Source organism: Halichoerus grypus, chromosome 10 (assembly GCF_964656455.1).
Source record: "Halichoerus grypus chromosome 10, mHalGry1.hap1.1, whole genome shotgun sequence".
NCBI lineage: Eukaryota > Metazoa > Chordata > Mammalia > Carnivora > Phocidae > Halichoerus > Halichoerus grypus.
In genome coordinates, this window is record NC_135721.1 from 113,028,393 (window position 1) to 113,050,412 (window position 22,020).

A 22,020-nucleotide genomic window follows, 5' to 3' on the forward strand; every position below is an offset into this window, starting at 1 on the left:
AAAAAAAAACGACATAGAAGCTGTTAAATGAGACTTTCTCCCTAGTAACTGGAGGAACAGGAAGAAAATCAAAAGGAAATACCCGTATCATGATCTGATTCCATGTTATTTAATAGTTTGGAGACCCTAAAACTACCTGGCATCCTACCATTGGTGTACATTTTATATTTTGGAAAACACTGACTTAATCCAACTCTTCCTTCCTATTTTACAGGGAAGAACAGCAGGGCTCCCAAAGGGGAGATGACCTGCCCACCATCTCACAGGACCCATGGCTTTAGCCAGACCTGGAATCCAACCACATTTCTTTCCAAGGCATTGTTCGACTTCTGTGGGGGAGAAGTTATAAAGATGAAGGACACCAGTGTGGATTCTCAGGCGTGTGGGAAGCACTGGCCAGGCCAGGTAGAAAGGAAGGAGGCAAGCAGCTGTTGTCATGGGTCCTTGGACCCCCATGCCTCTCCTCTCTCGGAGTACAGCCTGAGTTCCTCCCCGCAGTCCCCAGTGCTGAGGGCCAGCAGAACTACAGCAAATAGACATGCAGCCTGCTTGGCTCAGAAACCAGAGTAGTGCAATGTCTAAGCCTGGAGAGAAGGAAATTCATGAAAGCCAAATTCTCTCTCTAGGAAGGTGAACATTTTTGCATTTTACTGGGGAGGGGAGTTGGTCACCATTTCTTTTCTTACTTTTAAACAAATATTTATATAGCATTTATATTCCAGGCACTTCACAAATATTAAGTCTTTGGATCCTCACGACAAACCAATGAAATAGGTACTATCATTATCTCCATTTTACAGATGAGGAAACTGAGACACAGAGAGCTTAAGAAATTTACCTGAAATTTCATCACTTGGAAGTGGTAAGATTTGAACCCACGAAATGTGATCTGACTCGAGGATACCTTAATGCATTTAATTCTTAGGACTATAATGCAAGGAAGGGTATAATTAATCCCGTTTTATAGTTGCATAAAACTGAAGCTCAAGGTTATTTAGCATCTATACCATCAACCCAACAGGCCCTTCACTTCTTTGCTACACTCCCTGGATCATGTGCCAGGAAATCTTGGTCTAGGGCTGTGCTACTCAATTTGGTAACCATTTACTACATAAAGTTACGGAGCGTTTAAAATAGAACTAGTATGACTAAGAAACTCAATTTTGTCATGTGATTGAACTTTTAATTTTAATGCAGATGAAACATTTTGTCCGTTAAACACAATTTAATTGTTTTGGTAGAATAACATTTCACTTTAAGCACTGACAATTTAGCTCCCACGCTGATTTCTTTCTGAACTAAGTATAAAATACCAGATTTTGAAAAATCAGTAAGGAAAAAAATTAGATGATCTCATTAATAATTTTTTATTATTTGTTGAAATGATAGTATGCTAGATATATTGGATTAAATAGAATATATTATTCAAATTAATTTCACCCAGGGACACCTGGGTAGCTCAGCTGGTTGAGTGTCTGATTCTTGATTTCAGATCATGTCATGACCTAGGGGTTGTGAGATCGAGCCCCCTGTCGGGCTCCACGCTTATCGGGGAGTCAGCTTGAGATTCTCTTTCTCCCTCTCCCTCTGCCCCTACCCCCCTCGTGTGCACGCATGCTGTCTCTCTCTCAAATAAATAAATACATCTTTTAAAAAAATAAATTTCTTTTTGTTCTTCTTTAATGCATGACTAGAAAATTTGAAACTACAAGTGTGACTTATATTTTATGTTCTGTTGGTCTAGAGAACTGGGATTTGACACCCTTAACTGTGACAAGGCCCACCCCCACACCTGGGGGGCCATGCCCTGGGTACAGTTCCAGAAGCCATATCCACCAGTCCAGGTGAAGGCAGCTGGGGTGCAAAGGTTGCAGAATGTCCCCGAACAGTGTGGCCACCGGAGTTAGCTGCCCCAGCAAATCTCAAATCTGCTTCCTACTACCAGCTGGGTGCTCTTGGGGAAGCCCCTTACTTTCACTCATCTGTAGAATAGAGGTCATAGTGACTATCTCATGGTTCCTTAAGTGCCTTGGGGCCTTTGCACTTACTTTTTCTGTGTCCCCTCAGATCTTTGCACTTCTCACCCATCTCTTCCTTAAGATCTTAGTTTAAACATCACCTTCCTGATGAACCCTCATGAAAATAGACACCCCTCACTCATATCTGATAGAGGACAAATCTATCCTATTCAAATCTATCCTATTTCTTTATTCAAGAAAATACATGACATCAATTTTAAATGATCTTGGTTATTGATTTTATTTTCTTGCTAATGGTCTGTCTTCCCACTGATTTATGAGATCTGTGAGGGCAGGGATGGGTCAGTCTTGTCACTGTTGAGCCCCCAGCATTTAGAACAGGGTCTGACACAGCATGGACAAAGTTAAGGATGTCTGAGCAAACCCAGCACAGTTTTGGCTTCAGAGAGAAGCTCAGAAAACAATCAAACCTGCCTTTCTTTGTCCCTTACTGCTGTGGGATTTTCCACTTGAGTCTAGAGGTCCTGGTGTAGAAAATGAGTTCATTAGTCCCTCCCTGGCAGGGGAGTCTCCAGGGTTAAATGAGATCCCAGAACACCCTGATGAGCCCTGAAGGTCCTGAGACACAGGTGAGCTGCTCCCTGGGGTTCTGGAACCTGAGAAACAAAAGTAACTCCACCCACGATTCATCCAACCTCTGCCTGGAGGAGTTATTTTTTGACGCTGGTGCATTCAGACATCAAGACCTAAAAGGGATTTCCCAGAAAGGTGCTGGACCCCTAGGGCTGTACAGTGATGCTTCACCAAACAGCAAGTGGCCCCAGGGCCTCCTAGGCTTGGGCTGCAAATCCTGTTATGGGTGCCTTCCCCTCTCTGAGCCTCCATTCTATTTATTGAGCACTTAGGATGTGCCACATAGTTCTAAGTATTTTGTCCCAGCAAACATCTTGTGAAGTGAGACTCCTATAAGCCCATTTTACAGAGGAGGAACTTCAGTCCCAGCAGGGTTTGAAGTAGCTTTCCTGAGGTTGCACAGTGCGCGGTGCAAAGGTGGGGGGTGCACTCTTAGGCTGGTTTAGGCACTGGCTCTTAACCATTAGGCTGCACTGCCTCAGTGAACGCTGTGAAGCCTGCCCGACCTCAGGCATCCCCAGGGGACCACACTAGCTCTTCTGGGTCCGGAGTCAGCTCCTAAGTCTGCAGGCTTTGCAGAGCTCCCAGGCTGCTTTCCCAGCGCTGGGCCTCAGGCTACCCCTTAGTAGGATGGGGCGAGCGGGGCTTTCTGATTGCCGAGGGTCTTCCTAAAGTTAATAAAGCAATGGTGGGAAGGTTCTTTATGAACAGGAAAGCACGCGGAAACCGTCACGGTTTGCTCTTTTTCTCCTCTGCATCCTGAAACGGGAGGATGTTCTCCCCATTTCACACACGGGGAAACTGAGGCTCAGAAAAGTAAAGTGCTCTTTCCAAGGTGATAGGGAGAGCCAGTAGGGGGTGTGTGCGCGGGGCAGGTGGGGGAGGAGGTGGAGCCCAGGCACCCCGGGAGGTCAGGTGAGGCGAGGGGGGCGGGGCGGGGCGCGCCGGGGCGGTGACCCCAGGGGCGGAGCCCGGCGGATGGTGCAATCCCGGGCCCGCGCGCAGGCGGCGGCCGATTAGCGCAGGTTTGCATCACCCGGGCCGGGGCCGGAGCCGGCGCTGGCGCCGGGAGACTCGCAGCGGAAGCGCCGGCGGCTCCACACGTGTCCCGCTGTGGGCTCGGTCACGTCGCAGCGGGCCCCCGGCCACGTGGGAGTAGCCCCGGCGACTCAGGACCCCTGCCGCACGCCCGGGCAAGGTACCCAGCGGGGCCCGAGAGGGGCCGGAGCCGCGAGCGGGCGGGGGTGGGGGGGGTGGGAGGGTGCGCCCCCGCGAAGGTGGCGGCGGTATCCGGGGGGCGGAGGGAGGCGGGGACAGAGGTGTGGGAGTGTCGCCCCGAGAAGTGAGCGTGGGGTGGGGGAGGCGTGTGTGTGAGGGGCCTGTTGGGGGGGGGGGCGCCGGGGACTCTGTAGGGTCTGTGTCGCTGTAGGGTGAGCCTGGGGGTCCGCGTGAGCCTGCGGGGTTGGGGGGGAATGTGTCTCGGCGGACGCTGCGAGCTGTGGGGAGGGCTGCGTACCTGGTGGCAGGTGTCGGCCGAGCGGGGGACACGGCTGAGGCCGGGCTGGGGTGCCCTGGGGACGGGGGCGGGCGCAGGGCGAGTGGAAGCGAGGATGCAGGGTGCGGGACCCCGGAGCGCACGGAGCGTCGCCGCAGGTGTGCGCCTGGCGCTGCGGCTGCGGGTCGCAGCTTGTGCTGTGCGCGTGTGTGTTTTGTGCCGGCGGACCCTGGGGTGTCTCGCAGCCCTGGGGCCCAGCCTCCTTGCCTTGCCTCTCCCCCTCCCGCCGCTCCGTTTCCGCTGAATCCTCTGCCTCGGGACACCCGCCGGCCGCCGCTTCCGCTCCCACCCGAGGAGCCCGGCTGGGGAGGGCTGGGCGAGGCGGCCGAGGGGGATGGGGCTCGTGTCAGACGGTGCCGGTGGCCTTCCTGCTGTGGGTCGTGCAGTGGGGAGCGTGATGGGTGCGAGGGCTCTGTGTGTGCATGACTGCACACTTGCCCACGGAGGATGAGGTGTGTGTCACTTAATGATGTGCGGGCCCCTCTTTGCCCTCGATGTGGTGTCTCAGAGGGCTGGCTTGGACAAACTGTGGTTTTGAGGGGTGTGTGTACACCTGTCTGCTCTGGGTTCTGTGAGTGTGTGTTTGGTGTGACCCGCCAAGAAATAGATATGAGGGGCTGCCTCCATCCTACAGTGGAGATTCTAGTCCCGCAGTGTGGCCTGCGAAGTCCCTTGCTCGGTTAGGGTAGCCACCTGCCCCATGGAGCTTATCCCAGGCCCTACCAGCCTCTGAGGCATGGATCCAGCCAAAGCAGAGCCTGGAGTGCTGCTGTGGCCTTGGAAGAGCCACCCCAGGGATAGTCCCAAGGAGAACACTGAAGCGCCTTCGGCTATGAATGATAGTAGTAGCAATGGACCGTGACTGTTTGCTGACAGCCACCCTGCAACAGGTCGCTCTAAATTATTTGTGTTTTCATTTCATCATCGTAAAAATCCTATGGGCTTTGCATCCTGCTCCCCCTTTACAGGTGAGGGAACTGAAGCCGGGGAAACTGCAGGACTTGCCCAGGGCTACCCAGCCAGGAAGGGTGTGAGCCAGGATTAGAACCCAGGAATGTCTGACTACAGCCACCTGCTGTTGCATTCTTACCACCTTGGGATTATGGCCTTTCACTCAATGTGGGGTCTCCCTCCCAAGGCAGTCCATGTACTGTAGTCTGCCGTGTGGCCGTACCATGATGTTTAACCAGCCCCCTGCTGATGGCCATTTGGGGGTGTTTCCCGCCTTTTGCTATTAGATACAAGGCTCTCCTGAACAGCTTTTCCTGTGTTTAATATTTTGGTGAGCATTTTAATGGGAGGATACATTTCCAGAAGTGGGACACCTGGTCAAGGGTAAGTGCATTTGTCAGTTTAATGCACACTGCCAAGTCACCCTCCATAACAGCTAGGGAAGGGGGGGGCCACCAAGCAGCCTCCCTTCAGTGCTTTCTCCCCTTCTTTGTAGATGCAAGTCACCCCTCTGGCTGCTCCTATGGGTGCCCCGTCCAGGAGGAAGCGGTTGGAGTTGGACAGTGACCTAGACACCGAATGTCCCACCCGGAAACAAGCTCGAAGCGGGCCCCAGCCCCGGCTGCCCCCCTGCCCGCTGCCCCTGATCCCACCCCCTGCTCCAGCCCAGGCCCTCGCTGTGACCACTGCCTCCCGGCTTGGGCCCTATGTCCTCCTGGAGCCCGAGGAAGGTGGCCGAGCCTACCGTGCCCTGCGCTGCCCCATAGGCACGGAGTACACCTGCAAGGTGGGTCCCCTGGGGTCACTCTCCCCCAGCATCACAGGGGCCTGGAAAGGGCCTTGGCTCCAGAGGACTGTCAGGGTGGAGGGGTCCTTAGGGTTACTTTGTTCCTGTGTTTATTGGGGAAGCAGTCAGTGAGCCCCCAGCTCTCTGTCAGGCCCTGGCCTGGGCTGAGGCCAGAGAGGTAAACCCGACATGCCCAGCCCTGGGGGATGCGCAGCTTAGGCCCATAGTATGATACAGGCCATAGGGGTGGAGCTTAGGGGCCGTGGGAGCACAGAGCAGGATCCTCCAGTGTATTCAAGGCGGGTGTCAGAAAAGCTGAGCAGGAGTTAGCCAGGGAGACATGGGAGAATGGAGATCTGGGCAGGGGAGGCTGCCATGCAGAGGCCTGAGGAGCAAGAGCATGTGAGGCATCAGAGGGTTCGAAGGACTTCACCACGGCCAGACTGGAGAGGGGCAGGAGGGGAGGGCCGGCGGCCACCGGTTGTGAAAGCATGAGAAAGGAGCTGGCCCTGGGCTGCGGGAGCCACTGAAGGTATTTGCACAAGGGAAGGGTGAGGTGGGGTAGACATCAGAACTCCTGGGACCCTGGAGGTCATTGGGCTTAGCCTGTGACCATTTCACAGATGGAAAGACCGAGGCCAAGAAGGAAGGGCCAAGCACGAAACCTCACTGTATCGGGCCTGGGTCCTAGGGCAAAGTCCAGGGTTCTTGGCAGAAATCAGGAAATGGGCAAGGTGAGGCCCAGGGGACATTGGCAGGTCACATCCTAAAAAGGCAGAGACGAAGAACTATAATAATAGGTATTTACTGTGCACTAGGTACTATGTTGATGGCTTAGTGTGTGTAATCTCTTCCAATCTTCACCCAGTCTATGAGGTAGTTACTATTATTGGCCCATTTTGCAGATAGAGGACACTGAGGCTCATAAAACTGTGGTCACAGAGCCAGGGGGTGTCAGAGGTGAGACTGAGCCCAGGGCTGTGGCCCCATGCTAGGACACGTGTTTCAGACATAGCAGGTCAGTTTGCTTCTGGTGGGTGGGGTAAGAAAGATACAGGAGACCCAGCTACACAGGGGAGGGGAAGAAGGGGGCCTGGGTCCCCTTGGGAATGCACAGAGAAGCAGGAAGCCTCCACCCGGGAGCATTGGCAACTGGCTCCTACTGGGGGGGGGGGTGCAGTGGGCAGGGGGATAGAGGCAGACCTGTGTCCAGCCACCAGCTTTACCTGGGCTCTGGGCTGCCCACTGCAGGTCCCCAGTGCTCTGCCCCAAGTGCTCTAAGGAATCCCTGAACTCTGGCTCCTTTTCCTGCAACATTACAGGTTTTCTTCTGTTCCTACTGGGGAGGGGAGTCCATGCTGAGTGGCATGACCAAAGCAGGCTCAAACCAGAAGTGCCATGCTTTCTCATAGCCCCAGTTATTCAGAAACATTTGGGGGGGGTCTCCTGGCACGTGCTTATCCTCATGCTAGCATGAGCCGTAGGGCTGACCTGCCGTTTCCACATCGCCTTTTCTGGTCAGTGTGTAGAGGGATCGGCATTCTGTCTGTAGATTATCACCTATTCATTCATTCAACAAACCTTCACTGAGCACCCTACGTGCCATGCACCCTGCTGTGGTTCCAAGATAGAGTTCTGCTCTCATCAAGCTGATGCTCTAGGGAGGACTTGGACAGTAAACAAGGGAATGAGTAAAATATGGCACAAGGGAAGGGTGATCCTGTGCCAGGTGATCATAAGTGCTTTGGAGAGAAGGCTAGGGGCTGGGAGAGAGGGGGACAGGGACCGTGGGGGAGCAGGTGATTTTAGTCCAGGAAGAACTCTCCAAGGAGGCGACATTTGAGCAATGACGTGTGAGCTGGGGGAGCCAGCCCTGTGGGTATCTAGGGAAGAGCATCCAGGAAGCAGGACAGGCAAGTGCAAATGTACGAAGGCAGGAATGTGCTTGCCCTGACTTAAAAAAAAAAAAAAAAAAGTAGTCTCTGTTTTTTGGATTCTTTCTTCCATGCCACCCAAGTGTTTGTTTGTTGTTTTAAGACATGCTTACATTTTTTTCATGAATTAAATATGTATATGCTTTATTGGTTTATTTTCTGTGTGGCAGAGCCAACATAACATGGGAAGGGTTGAAGGCAGACAAACTAAGTGGGTCTCCCCGCTCTGCCTCTGATTGGCTGTGTAGCCTCCAACAAGTGCCCTTCCTTCTCTGAACATCAGTCTCACCAGCAGTAAAACAGAACACACCTTTCAGGGCTGTGGCGAGGCTCCCACCTAAAGTCCATAAAGTCCCTAGCACGTTTTCTGACACCCTCGCCCTCTCACCACTGCCCCTCTTCCCTCTCTTACCCTACTCCAGCTGAACTAATCTGGGGCTGGTGTTCTGGAGCAGCTCAAGCTCTTTGTTGCCTCGGGGCCTTTGCACTGCCCATGTCCTCCCCCTGGAAACCTTATCCCATGGGCATCTCTGAATCATTCAGGTCACTTCCCCAGAACCCCTTTCAGACCACACCTTTTCACCTAGGTGCCCCCTTCCAAAATATTCTCTATTCCAGCATCTTTCTTGGTTCCTTTGCAATGCTTATCAGAATTGGGAAATATTTAGTTTTTGGCTGGTTTGGACCGTGGGCATCAGGAGGGCAGGGACCATGGCTGTCAGGCAGGTTGGATCCCTATGGCTGGCACCCGCGGCCCGCCATGCAGTGCCTGCGCCTGGAGTGGGTGGCAAGGGTGGGGGGCGGGGGGCGGGGGGTTGGCAGGCAGTGAATCCTAGGGAATGGGAGCTTTGAGCCTGGCGATGCTCTGCATAAGGTGACCTGCGCGCTCTCTGCTCTTCTGGATTTACCCGGCCCTGGGCCCTGGGGGTTATTTTCATTTGGGTTACCTATTATTTCCCAGTTATCTGAAGTTTAAGGCCATATAAGGTGGCAGTTGAGAGCGCAGATGGAGCATGGGTTCAGATCTCAGCCCTGCCACTCGCTGGCTGTGTGGCCTCCCAGCTTTGTGAGGGGGGAGCGGCTTGCGGCTGGAGCGCGGGACCCGGTGCCTAGCGCACAGTAGTGCCCAAAGGCTTGTCTGGGACTGTTCCCAACCCCCCCCCCCCCCCACCGCTCCACCGGGCGGCGCCCGCGCTCATGCCAAGCCCCGCCCCCAGGTGTACCCGGCCCGCGAGGCCCTGGCGGCGCTGGAGCCCTACTCGCGGCTGCCCCCGCAAGGCCACGTGGCACGGCCCGCCGACGTCGTGGCAGGCCCCCGCCACCTGTACACCTTTTTCCCGCGGCCCCACGGGGACATGCACAGCCTGGTGCGCCGCCGCCGCCGCCTCCCGGAGCCCGAAGCCGCCGCGCTCTTCCGCCAGATGGCCGCCGCCGTGGCGCACTGTCACCAGCACGGGCTGGTCCTGCGCGATCTCAAGCTGCGGCGCTTTGTCTTCACCGACCGCGAGAGGTGAGTGTGGCCAGAGACCCTCCTCGCAGACATACCTAAGAGATGGGCCCTGATGGGGAAACTGAGGCCCACGAAGGCAAAGTAACTTACACAAAGAAATGGAGAAGCCCGGACTGGCTCCTCTGCCTGGTTCCCGGGAAAAGGTTGACTCGGGGCTAATGAAAGCCCCTGGGCTGGAGCGTTGTCTCTGTGACAGTCCTGACAGTGACGAAGAGCTTGGCTGCGCTCTCTGACTCGGCCCAGATGCTTACAAAGATGAGGTAGGCACTCTTCTTGTTCCCACAGGCCAGGTGAGGAAACCGGCCCAGAGAAGTCAAGTAACCCCCAAGATGCCACAGCTAAATAAATAGTAGAGCTGGAAGCGAACCCAGATGTGACTCCAGAGAGGTCCTCATCCACCCTGAGCTTGAGAGGGGGGAGGCCTGGCTGGGCTTACCTGCTGACTCAGGGTGACTCAAGGTCTCTGGACCTCAGTTTCCCCATTGGTAGGAGAAAAGTGGACTGTTAAGATGTTTCCAGGATGTCAGGGCCACAGACAACAAGCCACAACGGGCCCTGAGGCTCCTCAATGGGAACGCTTTCTGTGAAACAGAATCGGTGATGTTGGAGGGAGGGAGCGGAGAGGGGAGCCGGCATTCTCTCCCCTCCCCCAGACTGGGGCGGGGGGGGGGGGGGGGGGGGGGGGGTGTAAGCAGGAGGGGGGTGTGTCCGGGAGCAGGCAAGCCAGTCAGGTCCACATGAACAGCCATCAGGAACATGGATTACATTGCAAGATTTTTTGTGGGGGTGGGGGGTGGGGAAGGAGGGCGACCCCACGGCACATTTTAATTTATTTTATTTATTTTTTTAAGTGGTCTCTGCACCCAACATGAGGCTCAAACTCATGACCCCAAGATCAAGGGTCACATGCTCTTTCAACTGAGCCGGCCAGGCACCCCCCACCCATTTACATTTCAAACTTTTTTAAAAAAGATTTTATTTATTTATTTATTTGTTTGTTTGTTTATTTATTTATCAGAGAGAGAGAGAGAGCGCACAAGCAGGGGGAGCAGCAGCAGAGGGAGAAGCAGACTCCCCACTGAGCAAGGAGCCTGATGCGGGGCTTGATCCCGGAACCTTGGGATCATGGCCTGAGTGGAAGGCAGACACTTAACTGACTGAGCCACGCAGGCGTCCCCATTTTAAACTTTTTGAAATACGTTTAGACTTTCCTAAAAGTTGTGAAAATAGTGCAAAGAGTTTTCATATCTCCTTCACCCACTTCCCTTAATGTTAACTTCTCACATAGCCACAGAACAACTATCAAAACTAAAAAACAACTATCAAAACTAAGCCTAGGTGGCTCAGTTGGCTAAGTGACCAACTCTTGGTTTCCACTCAGGTCATAATCTCAGGGTCGTGAGATCGAGCCCTGCATCAGGCTCCGTGCTCAGTGGGGAGTCTGCTTGGGATTCTCTCTCCCTCTCTCCCTGCCCCACCCCCAGCTCAAGCTTGCTTTCCCTCTCTCTCTCTTTCTCTCAAAAAAAAACAAAAACGAAAACAAACCCAAAAAACTAAGAAATTAATCTTGATCTAGTACTAGTCACTAAACCATGGATTGGTTCCGATTTCACTAGCTTCCCACGAATACCAATTTTCTGTCCAGGATCCAGTCCAGGACCCCAGCCTGCATTCAGTTGTCCTGTCTCCTTAGTCTGCTCCAGTCTGAAACAGTCCCTTAGTCTTTCCTTGTCCTCCTTGACCTTGACACTTTTTGGTTTTTGGGTTTTTTTTCTTTTTTCAAAATTTTCTTTTCAGGGCTAGTTGATTCAGCAGGTGAGTTGTACACACTGCTTACCAGACTCCGACTTCCATGGCCACCATCCTGACCTTGACACTTTTGAATAGTACCAGTCAGTTATTTTATACATTGCCTCTCAACTTGGATTTGATGGATGTTTTTCTCATGCTTAGACTGAGATCATGCATTTTTGGCAACAGTACCAACAGGAAGGGTGCCTGGGTGGCTCAGTCAGTTGGGCGTCTGACTTGGTTTCGGCTTGGGTCATGATCTCAGGGTCTTGAGATGGAGCCGTGCGTGGAGCCCCAAGTGGGGTCTGTGCTCATTGCCAAGTCTGCTTGAGATTCTCTCTCCCTCTCCCTTTCCCCCAACTCATGAGTGCTCTCTCTCTCTCTCAAATAAATAAATAAATAAATAAATAAATAAAATCTTAAAGAAAAAAAAGAGTACCACACGAGGGATAGGTCCTTCTCAGCACACCGTGTCAGAAGATGCATGATGGTGATATGTGTTCCTGTGATTGTTAACCTCAGTCATTTGGTTAAGGTGGTGTCTGCCAAGCTTCTCCACTGTAAGGTTCCTAATTTACCCCTTGTAATTAATAAATACCTTGGGGGGGGCACCTGGGTGGCTTAGTCGGTTAAGCCTCCAACTCTTGATTTCTGCTCAGGTCATGATCTCAGGGTTGTGAGACTGAACCCGCACCTTGGGCTCTGTGCTCAGTGGGGTGTCTTCTCTCTCTCTCCCTCTCCCTCTACCCCTCTCCCTGCTCATGCTCTCTCTTTCTAAAATAAAAATAAAATAAAATCGTGGGGCGCCTGGGTGGCTCAGTCCTTAAGCGTCTGCCTTCGGCTGAGGTCATGATCCCAGGGTCCTGGGATCGAGCCCCACATCGGGCTCCCTGCTCGGCGGGAAGCCTGCTTCTCCCTCTCCCACTCCCCCTGCTTGTGTTCCCTCTCTCACTGTCTCTCTGTCAAATAAATAAATAAAATAAAATCTTTAAAAATACATACATACATACATACCTTGGGCAGGTGCTTCGAGGGCATGCGTGTAAATACTGTTTCTCCTCAAATCTGCCCAGGGATTTTCACAGGGCATCCGCCTTCCTTGTAGCAGTTACTGTTGTGATGCTTGCCTAACGGTGATTTTCTATTTCCTTCTCTCCTTCTACATTTTATACTAAAATGAACATGCCTTTAGTAAAAAGTAGAATATAAATCTTATAATGATTTTTTAAGCTAATACACAGCTTCAAATAATTGTGAACTTAGGATGAGTTACATCACCCACAGACCTCCCAGGGTGAGAAAGTACTTCGTGTCTTTTTAGGGCAATAGCTTGAGAAGCACTGTTGGTAGGAGAGGGCTGGTGGAGACAGACCTGGCTTCGAATCTCGGTTTTACTTTTTACCTGCTCTTTGGCTTTGACCGTGGCTTTACCTGCCTGGGCCTTGATTTTTTTCAAATGCCAGCAGGCGCCCCGGAAGTGGTGTCATAGAATAATTTTAATAGCAGTGGTAATAAAAAAAAAAATGGCATTGGTAACAGAAAGGTTATTATTAAAGTAACCTGGAGTGCTCTGTGGGAATTGTTTAAAGCGGAAGTTGCAAATGGTGGGCCTCACACACATTTTTTTTTTTTTGGTCCCACGTACATGTTCATTTGTTTTTTTGTTTTTAAGAGTTTATTTATTTATTTGACAGAGAGAGACACAGCGAGAGAGGGAACACAAGCAGGGGGAGTGGGAGAGGGAGAAGCAGGCTCCGATGCGGGGCTCGATCCCAGGACCCCGGGATCATGACCTGAGCCGAAGGCAGACGCTTAACGACTGAGCCACCCAGGCGCCCCGTGTTCGTTTGTTTTTAATTGAAACTGGCTGCCAACATTTCAAAAACTGGGATTTTTCATTAACATATGGTTTCTGGCTTCTCTTGGGGAAAAATGGGAATGTGGGGCCACTTGGGAACGGTGAGGGGTTCATAGCAGTGGCTCTGGGTGGGTGAGAGCTGGGGTTCACATCCCAGCCCTGTGCCCTGTGGCTGTAAAATGATGGCTTCCTCACAGGTTGTGCGAGGACGAGATGAGATACAGCAGATAAAGAGCTTAGCTCTGGGTCAGGTGCCCCATGGACGCTCCAGAACATTGACTGTAATGTTAGCGGTGCCCTTTTTAGGCAGTGTTTGTGCTGAGGTGTTTGGCATGGTCCCCACTTCCTATTTCTCTCACTTTATTACCTGCCTGGACCCTAAGTTTGCCTCTGGTTTAGGAGAGGCTTAGTGCGGGGCGCCTGGGTGGCTCAGTCGTTAAGCGTCTGCCTTCGGCTCAGGTCATGATCCCAGGGTCCTGGGATCGAGCCCCGCATTGGGCTCCCTGCTCAGTGGGAAGCCTGCTTCTCCCTCTCCCACTCCCCCTGCTTGTGTTCCCTCTCTCGCTGTGTCTCTCCCTGTCAAATAAATAAATAAAATCTTAAAAAAAAAAAAAAAAAGAGAGAGGCTTAGTGCCCTCGGCCCCCTCAGCCCCTCCTCGAGGGACTCTTGGGAAATGTGCTCCTCTCAGAGTCCTAGTTCAAACCCAGTTGTTCTGTGGCCTTGAGAAATGACTTAACGTCTCTGAGCCTGGGCCTCCTCGTGTGTAAAATGTGATCCACCAACCAGTCTCACAGGACTGGCTCAATTCTGCCAGATGCCAGCAGTCGCTCACGACACGGGTGCCATTAAGGGTGAGAGCAGAGGGTGGTGGCATGGGGTCCCCACGGGAGCTGACCCCTCTGCCTCCCTGCCACAGGACAAAGCTGGTGCTGGAGAACCTGGAGGACGCCTGTGTGCTGACCGGGCCGGACGACTCCCTGTGGGACAAACACGCGTGCCCAGCCTATGTGGGACCGGAGATCCTCAGCTCCAGGGCCTCCTACTCGGGCAAGGCAGCCGATGTGTGGAGCCTGGGCGTGGCGCTCTTCACCATGCTGGCGGGCCGCTACCCCTTCCAAGACTCAGAGCCTGCCCTGCTCTTTGGCAAGATCCGCCGCGGTGCCTTTGCCCTGCCTGAGGGCCTCTCGGCTCCCGCCCGCTGCCTGGTCCGCTGCCTCCTTCGACGGGAGCCAGCTGAGCGGCTCACAGCCGCGGGCATCCTGCTGCACCCCTGGCTGCGGGACAACCCGATCCCCTCGGCTCCAGCCCGAGCCCACCTCTGGGCGGCTGACCAGGTGGTCCCCGAAGGGCCGCGGTTGGAGGAAGCTGAGGAAGAGGAGGGGGAAGCAGAAGCGGGTCTGTATGGCTAGGTAGCCCTAGACTCTCAGCTGCAAACAGTGGACTGAGTTTGGGGTATCTCCAAGCTCTCTCCGGCCTTTTTTGCACTGAGCCGAACCTTAGTGCCTTCTAGAAGGGAGAAAGGAAGAGGCATGAATGGAGTGGGCCGTATGCACACCTGTGTGGTTCCTCATACCTGTGCACACAGGCCTGTGCACTTAACACATCCTTCTTGGGAGTTCACCGTGTGCCAAGCCCTGTTCTAGGCGCCGGGAACACAGCAGTGAACAGAAGACAAATCTCCCGCTCTCAGAGCTCACCACACTTTTCCATGCCTGCAGGTGTGTCCGCACGGGGCCCTCCCAGTACAGGCGTCAGCATCCACTCGTGCTGGTGCCCAGGCACTTGTGACCCTGGACAGTCCCTCTCACAAATCCCCGTGCCAAAGCCTCCAGGCCTCCCCCTCACAACTCAGGACCCCAGAGCCCAGGCTGTGCTGGGAACTGTGCTCCCAGCAGCTCTGTCTTCTCCATCCAGGCCCGAGCCAAGGATTCGGGCTGGAGGCTTGCCAGTTCAAACCATGAGGCTGATCCTCATCTAACTCAAGGACAGTTTGGAATGAGGGTCCACGGCTGTCCACCGCTGGCCTGAGCACCAGAGTTGAGGTTGGAGGAGGCGGGCTCTTCCTCCTGGCCTCCTGGAAAGTCTCAAGCCCTATTCTGGGTTTTGGATCAACACTATGGGTTTTGGATGCCATAAGAGTGTATTTTTACCTTTTGCCTAATAAAGGAGTTATGAGATATTTTAATGTCTCCCGGACATTTGTTCTATCCTCTCCTCCCCATCTCAGCAGTTCTCCTTGTCCCATAGTGAGGCCAGAGGCTTGTGGTTTGTGAGAACAGATTCCCTGCAGCCCAGTGGGTCTTGCACGCGCCGTCTGCCCCTTCGGGAGGCACGGGTGTCTCTGGTAGGGTACTTTTTGGCTGCAAGTAACTGAAACCCTGGGCCAAAGTGGCTTTCAAAAGAAGGAAATTTCACACAAAGCCAAGAAGTCAAGAGGTGGAACGGGCTTCTGGGCTGGTTGGTTCAGCCCTCAGAGCCGTCAGCAGGACTGGCTCCCTGGGCTCATTCTCTCTCTGCTATGTTGTCCCTAGTGACGACTGACACAATGGCCACAGAGGTCCCAGGTGTCAACAGAAGAGAGATCCGTGACCAGAGGAAGCAGGAGGGTGGTACTGTAGCACGAGGACTCAGTCCTCTGGAGTCAGGCTGCCGGGAACGATGTCTTGGCTCCCACACTCACTAGCTGACCCTCGAATGTCTTAACTACTCAGCTTACTCATCCGTACAATGAGCGAACAGTGCCCAACTCACGAGAGTTGAATGAGTTATTTCCTGTAAAGCACTTAAACCCTCAATAAGCGTCAGCTGTTGCTTTTACCCCCCCAGCTCTTTCTTGGGATGGGGAAAGCTTTCCCAGAAGCCCTCCTCGCTGACTTTCCCACAGATTTCATTGGCCAGGGCTGGGTCACATGTCCTCTCCTGACCAATCACCAGCAGGGCAATGCGGGTGCACTAATTAACCGGGCCAATCCTCCTGCGGCGGGGGGGGGGGGGGGGGGGCGGGGGCAGCCTCCCTGAGGTTCATGCTCCATGTGGGAGGGGTTGTCACCTGAGCAAAGTCAAATTCTGGGAGGAGGTAGTGGGAGAAAGCACGAGAACTGAGGGGTCCTGGTCAAAGTTATGGCTGGCTGCAGACAGGTGAGGGCGACCGTTCTAGATCATGCAGCCACCAGTCTGCAAATGCACCGATCAGTCAGGCTGGCCGAGACCAGAAGCCTTGCCTCAGAATCATGAGCTAAATAAAGGGTTCTTTGTTTTAAGCCACTGAGTTTTGGGGTGTTTTGTTGCACAGCAAAAGCTAACTGATAGGGACAAGTCAGCCTCCTCTCTCTGTACCCAGGATGGCCGGGGACAGGGCCCCAAGCTTTCTTCTTCCCCCGCTGGCTTCCAACAGACAGTTGGAACAATTTGTGTGGACAAATTAACAGCCCCAGTTCCCTCACAAGCTGAGTGTTCTCGCCGGTACCAGTGGAGTGAGGGGGAGGGACACAAACTCTAAAATGGGGGTGCCAAGTGGCAGGTACTGTGCCAACCTTTTATCTACATTACACAGAGGGACTCGTTTAATTCTGACGGCAACCCTAGAAGGTAAATACGCTTGTCATTTTATAGGTAAAAAAAAGTGGTTTAGAGAGCAGAAGACTCGGCCCACACCACACAACAGAGAAACTCACCCGGTTTCCTGGTTTTGCCTTGAAGCAGGAACTTTTTTTTTTTTTTTTTAAGATTTTATGTATTTATTTGAGAGAGAGAGAGCATGAGCGGAGGGGCAGAGGGAGAGCGAGAAGCAGGCTCCCCATTGAGCAGGGAGCCCGATGCGGGGCTCGATCCCAGGACCCCGAGATCATGACCTGAGCTGAAGGCAGCGGCTTAACGACTGAGCCACCCAGGCGCCCCCCGAAGCAGGAACTTTTGACAAGGCGGCTCAGAGGCAGCTGCATGAAAACCGGCACAGAAAAATGCAGAATCGACTCTCACCAAGTAATGCATGTGGCCAAACCCCTGACGCAATTAGTGGGGACTTTCATGTTCTACTTATATTCATATAATGATCATTGTAAAACTTTTACAATATCAAATGTAATACATATATATTACTACAAGTGAGAGGACTATAGGAAATTTAATTGGGGTTTTTCTCTATAACTGGGAGCTAAACACAAAAGATAATATTGTGGTCTGCCCCATTATTTATTCGCTTTAGGAATTCAACCGCTATTTTGAATGACGGCTACAGGCAGGCATAGTGCCAGATGGACACAAACGTGGTCCCTCCGCTCAGGGACTCAGTCTAAGAGAGAAGCCAGATGTTAAACAGGTAACCACACAAATTAAGAAGCTAATTACCAGGGCGCCTGGGTGGCTCAGTTGTTTAAGGGGCTGCTTTCTGCTCATGTCATGATCTCAGGGTCCTGGGATCCAGCCCCACGTGGTCGGGGGGTGGGGGGGGTCTGCTCGGCAGGGGTCTGCTTCTCCCTCTCTCTCTGTCCCCCCACTCATGCTCACTCTCTCTCTCTCTGTTTCTCTCAAATAAATAAAATCTTAAAGAAAGAAAGAGAGAAAGAAACTAATTACCTCTGTGTTAAGTAAGTTCTTTGTGGCTAAGGTGAGCGTCACCACATATTCCAGGTGCTCCCCTACCTGCCTGCCCCCCCTTACACTCACGTGATTAATTCTGACCAATGGTGTGTGTGTAGAAGTGCCCTCTGTGGGAGATGCCTTCTGGGCTGAGGCCACTGAGAGCTGGTGGACCTCCACCCTCTCATTCCTAACACAGCCACCTTGAGGCCACAGTTCCCTTAGCTACGAGACGGAGGAGGACCACCAGATCCACACTGGGTTTTAGTGAGCAAGACATGAAGTTGCCTGGGTGAGGTCTTTGTGATTCGGGGTTTGTCTGTTGGGCAGTTAGGGTTAATGACCATGATTAAGTATAATTTGCCCCAAAGGAGGGGAGAAAATTTCTCTCCCCCAGTAACTAGGCTTTGCTGCATTACAAACACCAAAACTTAGCCGTCCCTGCTTCTCTGGGTCAGCAGTTTGGGCCCGCTAGAAGGGCACGCAGGCTCACCCCTGGCTGTGTGTCGTCCGTCAGTCTGTCAGTCAGCAGGCTTTAAGGAGGCTGGGCTGGGTGGCTCACCTCTGTTCCTCAAGGTCTCAGCCTCCAACAGGCTTAGCCCAGGCCCCCTCATGTGGTGGTCTTGGGTTTCAAAAAAGCAATAAGAGAGGACGGACGCCAATGTGCACGCTATGCTAGTGTCACATCAGCAAATGTCCCATTGGCCAAAGCATGTCACACAGTCAGATTCGGGAGGTGGGAAAAAAGATCCTCCCTCTTGATGGGAGGAGCTGAAAATAATTTATGGCTTTTTATTTACTTATTTATTTTATTTTTTAAAGATTTTATTTATTGGGGCGCCTGGGTGGCTCAGTTGGTTAAGCGACTGCCTTCGGCTCAGGTCATGGTCCTGGAGTCCCGGGATCGAGTCCCACATCGGGCTCCTTGCTCAGCGGGGAGTCTGCTTCTCCCTCTGACCCTCCTCCCTCTCATGCTCTCTGTCTCTCATTCTCTCTCTCTCAAATAAATAAATAAAATCTTAAAAAAAAAAAAAAAAAAGATTTTATTTATTTATTTGACAGAGAGAGACACAGTGAGAGAGGGAACACAAGCAGGGGGAGTGGGAGAGGGAGAAGCAGACTTCCCGCAGAGCAGGGAGCCCGATGTGGGGCTCGATCCCAGGACCCTGGGATCATGACCTGAGCTGAAGGCAGACGCTTAACGACTGAGCCACCCAGGCACCCCTTACTTATTTATTTTAATAGACAGCACGAGATATACTTGATCAAATAAGTTGACCACTGTGTACCCAAAACTGACCCTGTGGGCTGTGTGTCCCTGGACAAATTGCTTGGTGTCTCTGGGCCCCAGCCTGTTCCGCTCCTCTCTGTGTGGCTAAGGCCCACCCCACCTTTGAGGCTGGACCTGGAGACTCTGTAAGACCGGGCCAGCCCTCCCCTGCACCTCTGCAGCCGGAAGAACAGAGTCTAGATGTGGTTGGTCAGTCCCCTGGGATGCTTGTTTACAAGGCCGATCCCTGACCTCTCCTGACCTGTGAGTCAGACTGCGTGGGGTTGTGCATCTTCACAAGCCCCTGGGTGATGTTACTGAGCATCCATTTGGAGAACCTCTGTATTTGGAGAAATTCTGACTCCTTGGGGAACTCAAGCTCATTTCAGCTCTTCTCTGAGCTTGTCAGACCCCAGCCCAGGTATAAAATGGGTATATAAGTTCCACCTGCTTGGATGCCAGGAGGGACTCAGAGGTCCGAGAGGGCTCTCTCAGGGCTCAAATCTGAGCCACGATGACTATTCTACCGGCTTTACCTCTCTCCTTAACTGGCTTTGTTTTTCTTCACAGCACTTAGCACCACCTGGCAGGACATTCTATCTCTGTTGTTTGTGGGAGGTGCAGAAGGCCAGGGGCTATGTTTTGTTCATAACGGTCTCCCCCGCTCCTAGAACGGTGCCTGGCACACAGAGCTGCTCAATTAAATGTTTATTGAATGACTAAATGAAAGTGGTGGCTACGCAGACCCTACATGGCTAGAACAAAGCAGGACACTTGTTAGGGATGGTTAATGTTTACTGAGGATACATCACGTGCCAGGCATGGTTCTAAGCACTTTGTATGCACTATCTCATTTGACATGCGAGGGCCAGCCTCTGACATGGCCCCTATGATCCTGACACGTGGTATTCAGGCCCTTGTGTAGTTCCCTCCTACCCTGAGCTGGGTTGACGGGTGTAACAAATAGGATATTGTGAAAATGAAAAAATATGACTTTTTTTTCAGTTCATAAGACGTGTATTATGTCTTCAACACAACACAACACAACACAACACAACAATGTAGACTCTTCTCTCAGAGAGTCTATCTCTGAGATAGAACCATCTCTGAGATAGAACCACAGAACCATCAGCCAGATGAGTAGCCCATTTGTCATTTTAATAAGCAGCTGGATTCTTGTCCTTGGATTTCTCAAACTCCTGGGTCCCCCACGTGTGGACAAGATAAAACACTACAAATGGTGGCACAATGCCCAGGATGTGTGCCCGAGTGTGGCGCTGCACACTGGGGAAGCCACTGCCTAAGTGTGCGGGAAAGTGCAACCCTTGACGGCCACAAAGCTGGATGTGGCACCATGTTGCGTCCGTGTTAGATTCCCAAACTCGTGGCCCAGGGTCGCGGCGGTGCGTCACTCCCACACAGGGGTCACCTCGCCCTCCCCAGTCGTGGGAATCACTGTCCGTCTGAAGGAGTAAGCCTCGGCCATACAATATATCATGGCTCCTGCCTTGCTCTCCTGAATCATCTGCTCTTGGGAAAGCCAGCTGCCATGTTTCAAGGACACTCAAGTAGACTGATGGAGAGGCACACGTGGCAAGAAACTTAGACATCCTGCAAACCAGCACCAACCAGGTGTGTGAACAGCTTTCTTTTTTTTTAAAAGATTTTATTTATTTATTTATTTGAGAGAGAGAATGAGAGAGAGAGAGAGAGAGAGCATGAGAGGGGGGAGGGTCAGAGGGAGAAGCAGACTCCCCGCTGAGCAGGGAGCCCGATGCGGGACTCGATCCCGGGACTCCAGGATCATGACCTGAGCCGAAGGCAGTCGCTTAACCAACTGAGCCACCCAGGCGCCCCTTTCTTTCTTTTTTTTTTTTTTTAAAGATTTTATTTATTTATTTGAAAGAGAGAGAATGAGAGAGAGAGAGAGCACATGAGAGGGGGGAGGGTCAGAGGGAGAAGCAGACTCCCTGCTGAGCAGGGAGTCCGATGTGGGACTCGATCCCAGGACTCTAGCATCATGACCTGAGCCGAAGGCAGTTGCTTAACCAACTGAGCCACCCAGGCGCCCCGTGAGCAGCTTTCTTGAAAGCTGATCCTCCACCCCAGTCAAGCCTTTGGATGACTGAAGCCTCAACCAACATCTTCACTACAACCTCTGAGAGACTTTGAGCCAAAACCACCGAAGAAGCTGCTCCTGAATTCCTAACCCCCAGAAACTGTGTGAGATCTACATGTTTATTGTTGTTCTAAGCCACTGAATTTTGGGGTAACTCATTAGATATCAATAAGCCATAACTGACACGGATCCTCAAAACAGCCCTACGAGGGAGGGGCCGTCGTGATTACCATTGCACGGAGGGGGAAGCCGAGGCCCAGAGCGTGGGAATCTTGTCCAGGGCACACAGATAGCGAACGGTGGGACTGAGCCCAGGTTTGAACGACTAAAGAGTCTACCCGCTGGGATGAAGGATGTCCGAAGTGAACGCTGGCTCTGCCCTTGAAGGGCCGAGGCGAGGACCAGCACTGCTGAAAGAAAATAACTGCCCTCAATCCAAATTTGTGCAGGTAACCTCAGGGCTGAAGGAACCATGATCATCATAAACCGGCAGGGTCACCAGAGGAAAACAAGGCAACAGAAGTGAAAACCAATGAAAACCAGCAGAAACAGATACTCAGAGTTCAGATGGCAATATTATCAGACACAGATTATAAAAGAAAAATGTGTACTGCCCTGAAATAAATAACAAGCTTGAAACTATGGCCAAAGTATAGAAACTTTATCAAGTGACAACAGATCTGAAAACCCAACAGAACTTCTAAAATAAAAAATACAATAACCAAAATAAAAAATTCAAAGTCTTGGTGCGGGGGCGCCTGGGTGGCTCAGTCAATTAAGTGTCTGCCTTCAGCTTGGGTCGTGGTCTGGGGGTCCTGGGATGGAGACCCACGTCGGGCTCCCTGCTCAGCAGGGAGTCTGCTTCTCCCTCTCCCTCTGCCCCTCTCTCTGCTCATGTTCTCTCTCTCTCAAATAAAAAAAAAATCTTCAAAAAAAAAAAAATTCAAAATCTGGGTTAAACCACAGATTAGATGTGGTGAAAGAGGGAATAGTGAGATAGAAATCCGGGCGCCTGGGTGGCTCAGTTGGTTAAGCAACTGCCTTCGGCTCAGGT

At 52.3% G+C, this 22,020-nt stretch overlaps 1 protein-coding gene across 1 annotated transcript; it reads left to right on the plus strand.

The window, feature by feature from the left end:
- The first annotated feature begins 3,614 nt into the window (after positions 1–3,614).
- TRIB3 (tribbles pseudokinase 3) lies at positions 3,615–15,178 on the plus strand. The gene is made up of 4 exons (XM_036121798.2): positions 3,615–3,810; positions 5,615–5,905; positions 9,057–9,349; positions 13,916–15,178. The coding sequence occupies exons 2-4, from the start codon at positions 5,615–5,617 to the stop codon at positions 14,406–14,408; spliced, it is 1,077 nt and encodes a 358-aa protein (XP_035977691.1). The 5' UTR covers positions 3,615–3,810; the 3' UTR covers positions 14,409–15,178.
- Positions 15,179–22,020: the final 6,842 nt, after the last annotated feature.

Bases quoted from the DNA above. Each gene is read 5' to 3' on its own strand.
- TRIB3 (XM_036121798.2), top strand. From the start codon at position 5,615: ATGCAAGTCACCCCTCTGGCTGCTCCTATGGGTGCCCCGTCCAGGAGG. The intron at 5,906-9,056 runs GTGGGTCCCCTG...CCCCGCCCCCAG, and splicing joins GCACGGAGTACACCTGCAAG to GTGTACCCGGCCCGCGAGGC. The intron at 9,350-13,915 runs GTGAGTGTGGCC...TCCCTGCCACAG, and splicing joins GTCTTCACCGACCGCGAGAG to GACAAAGCTGGTGCTGGAGA.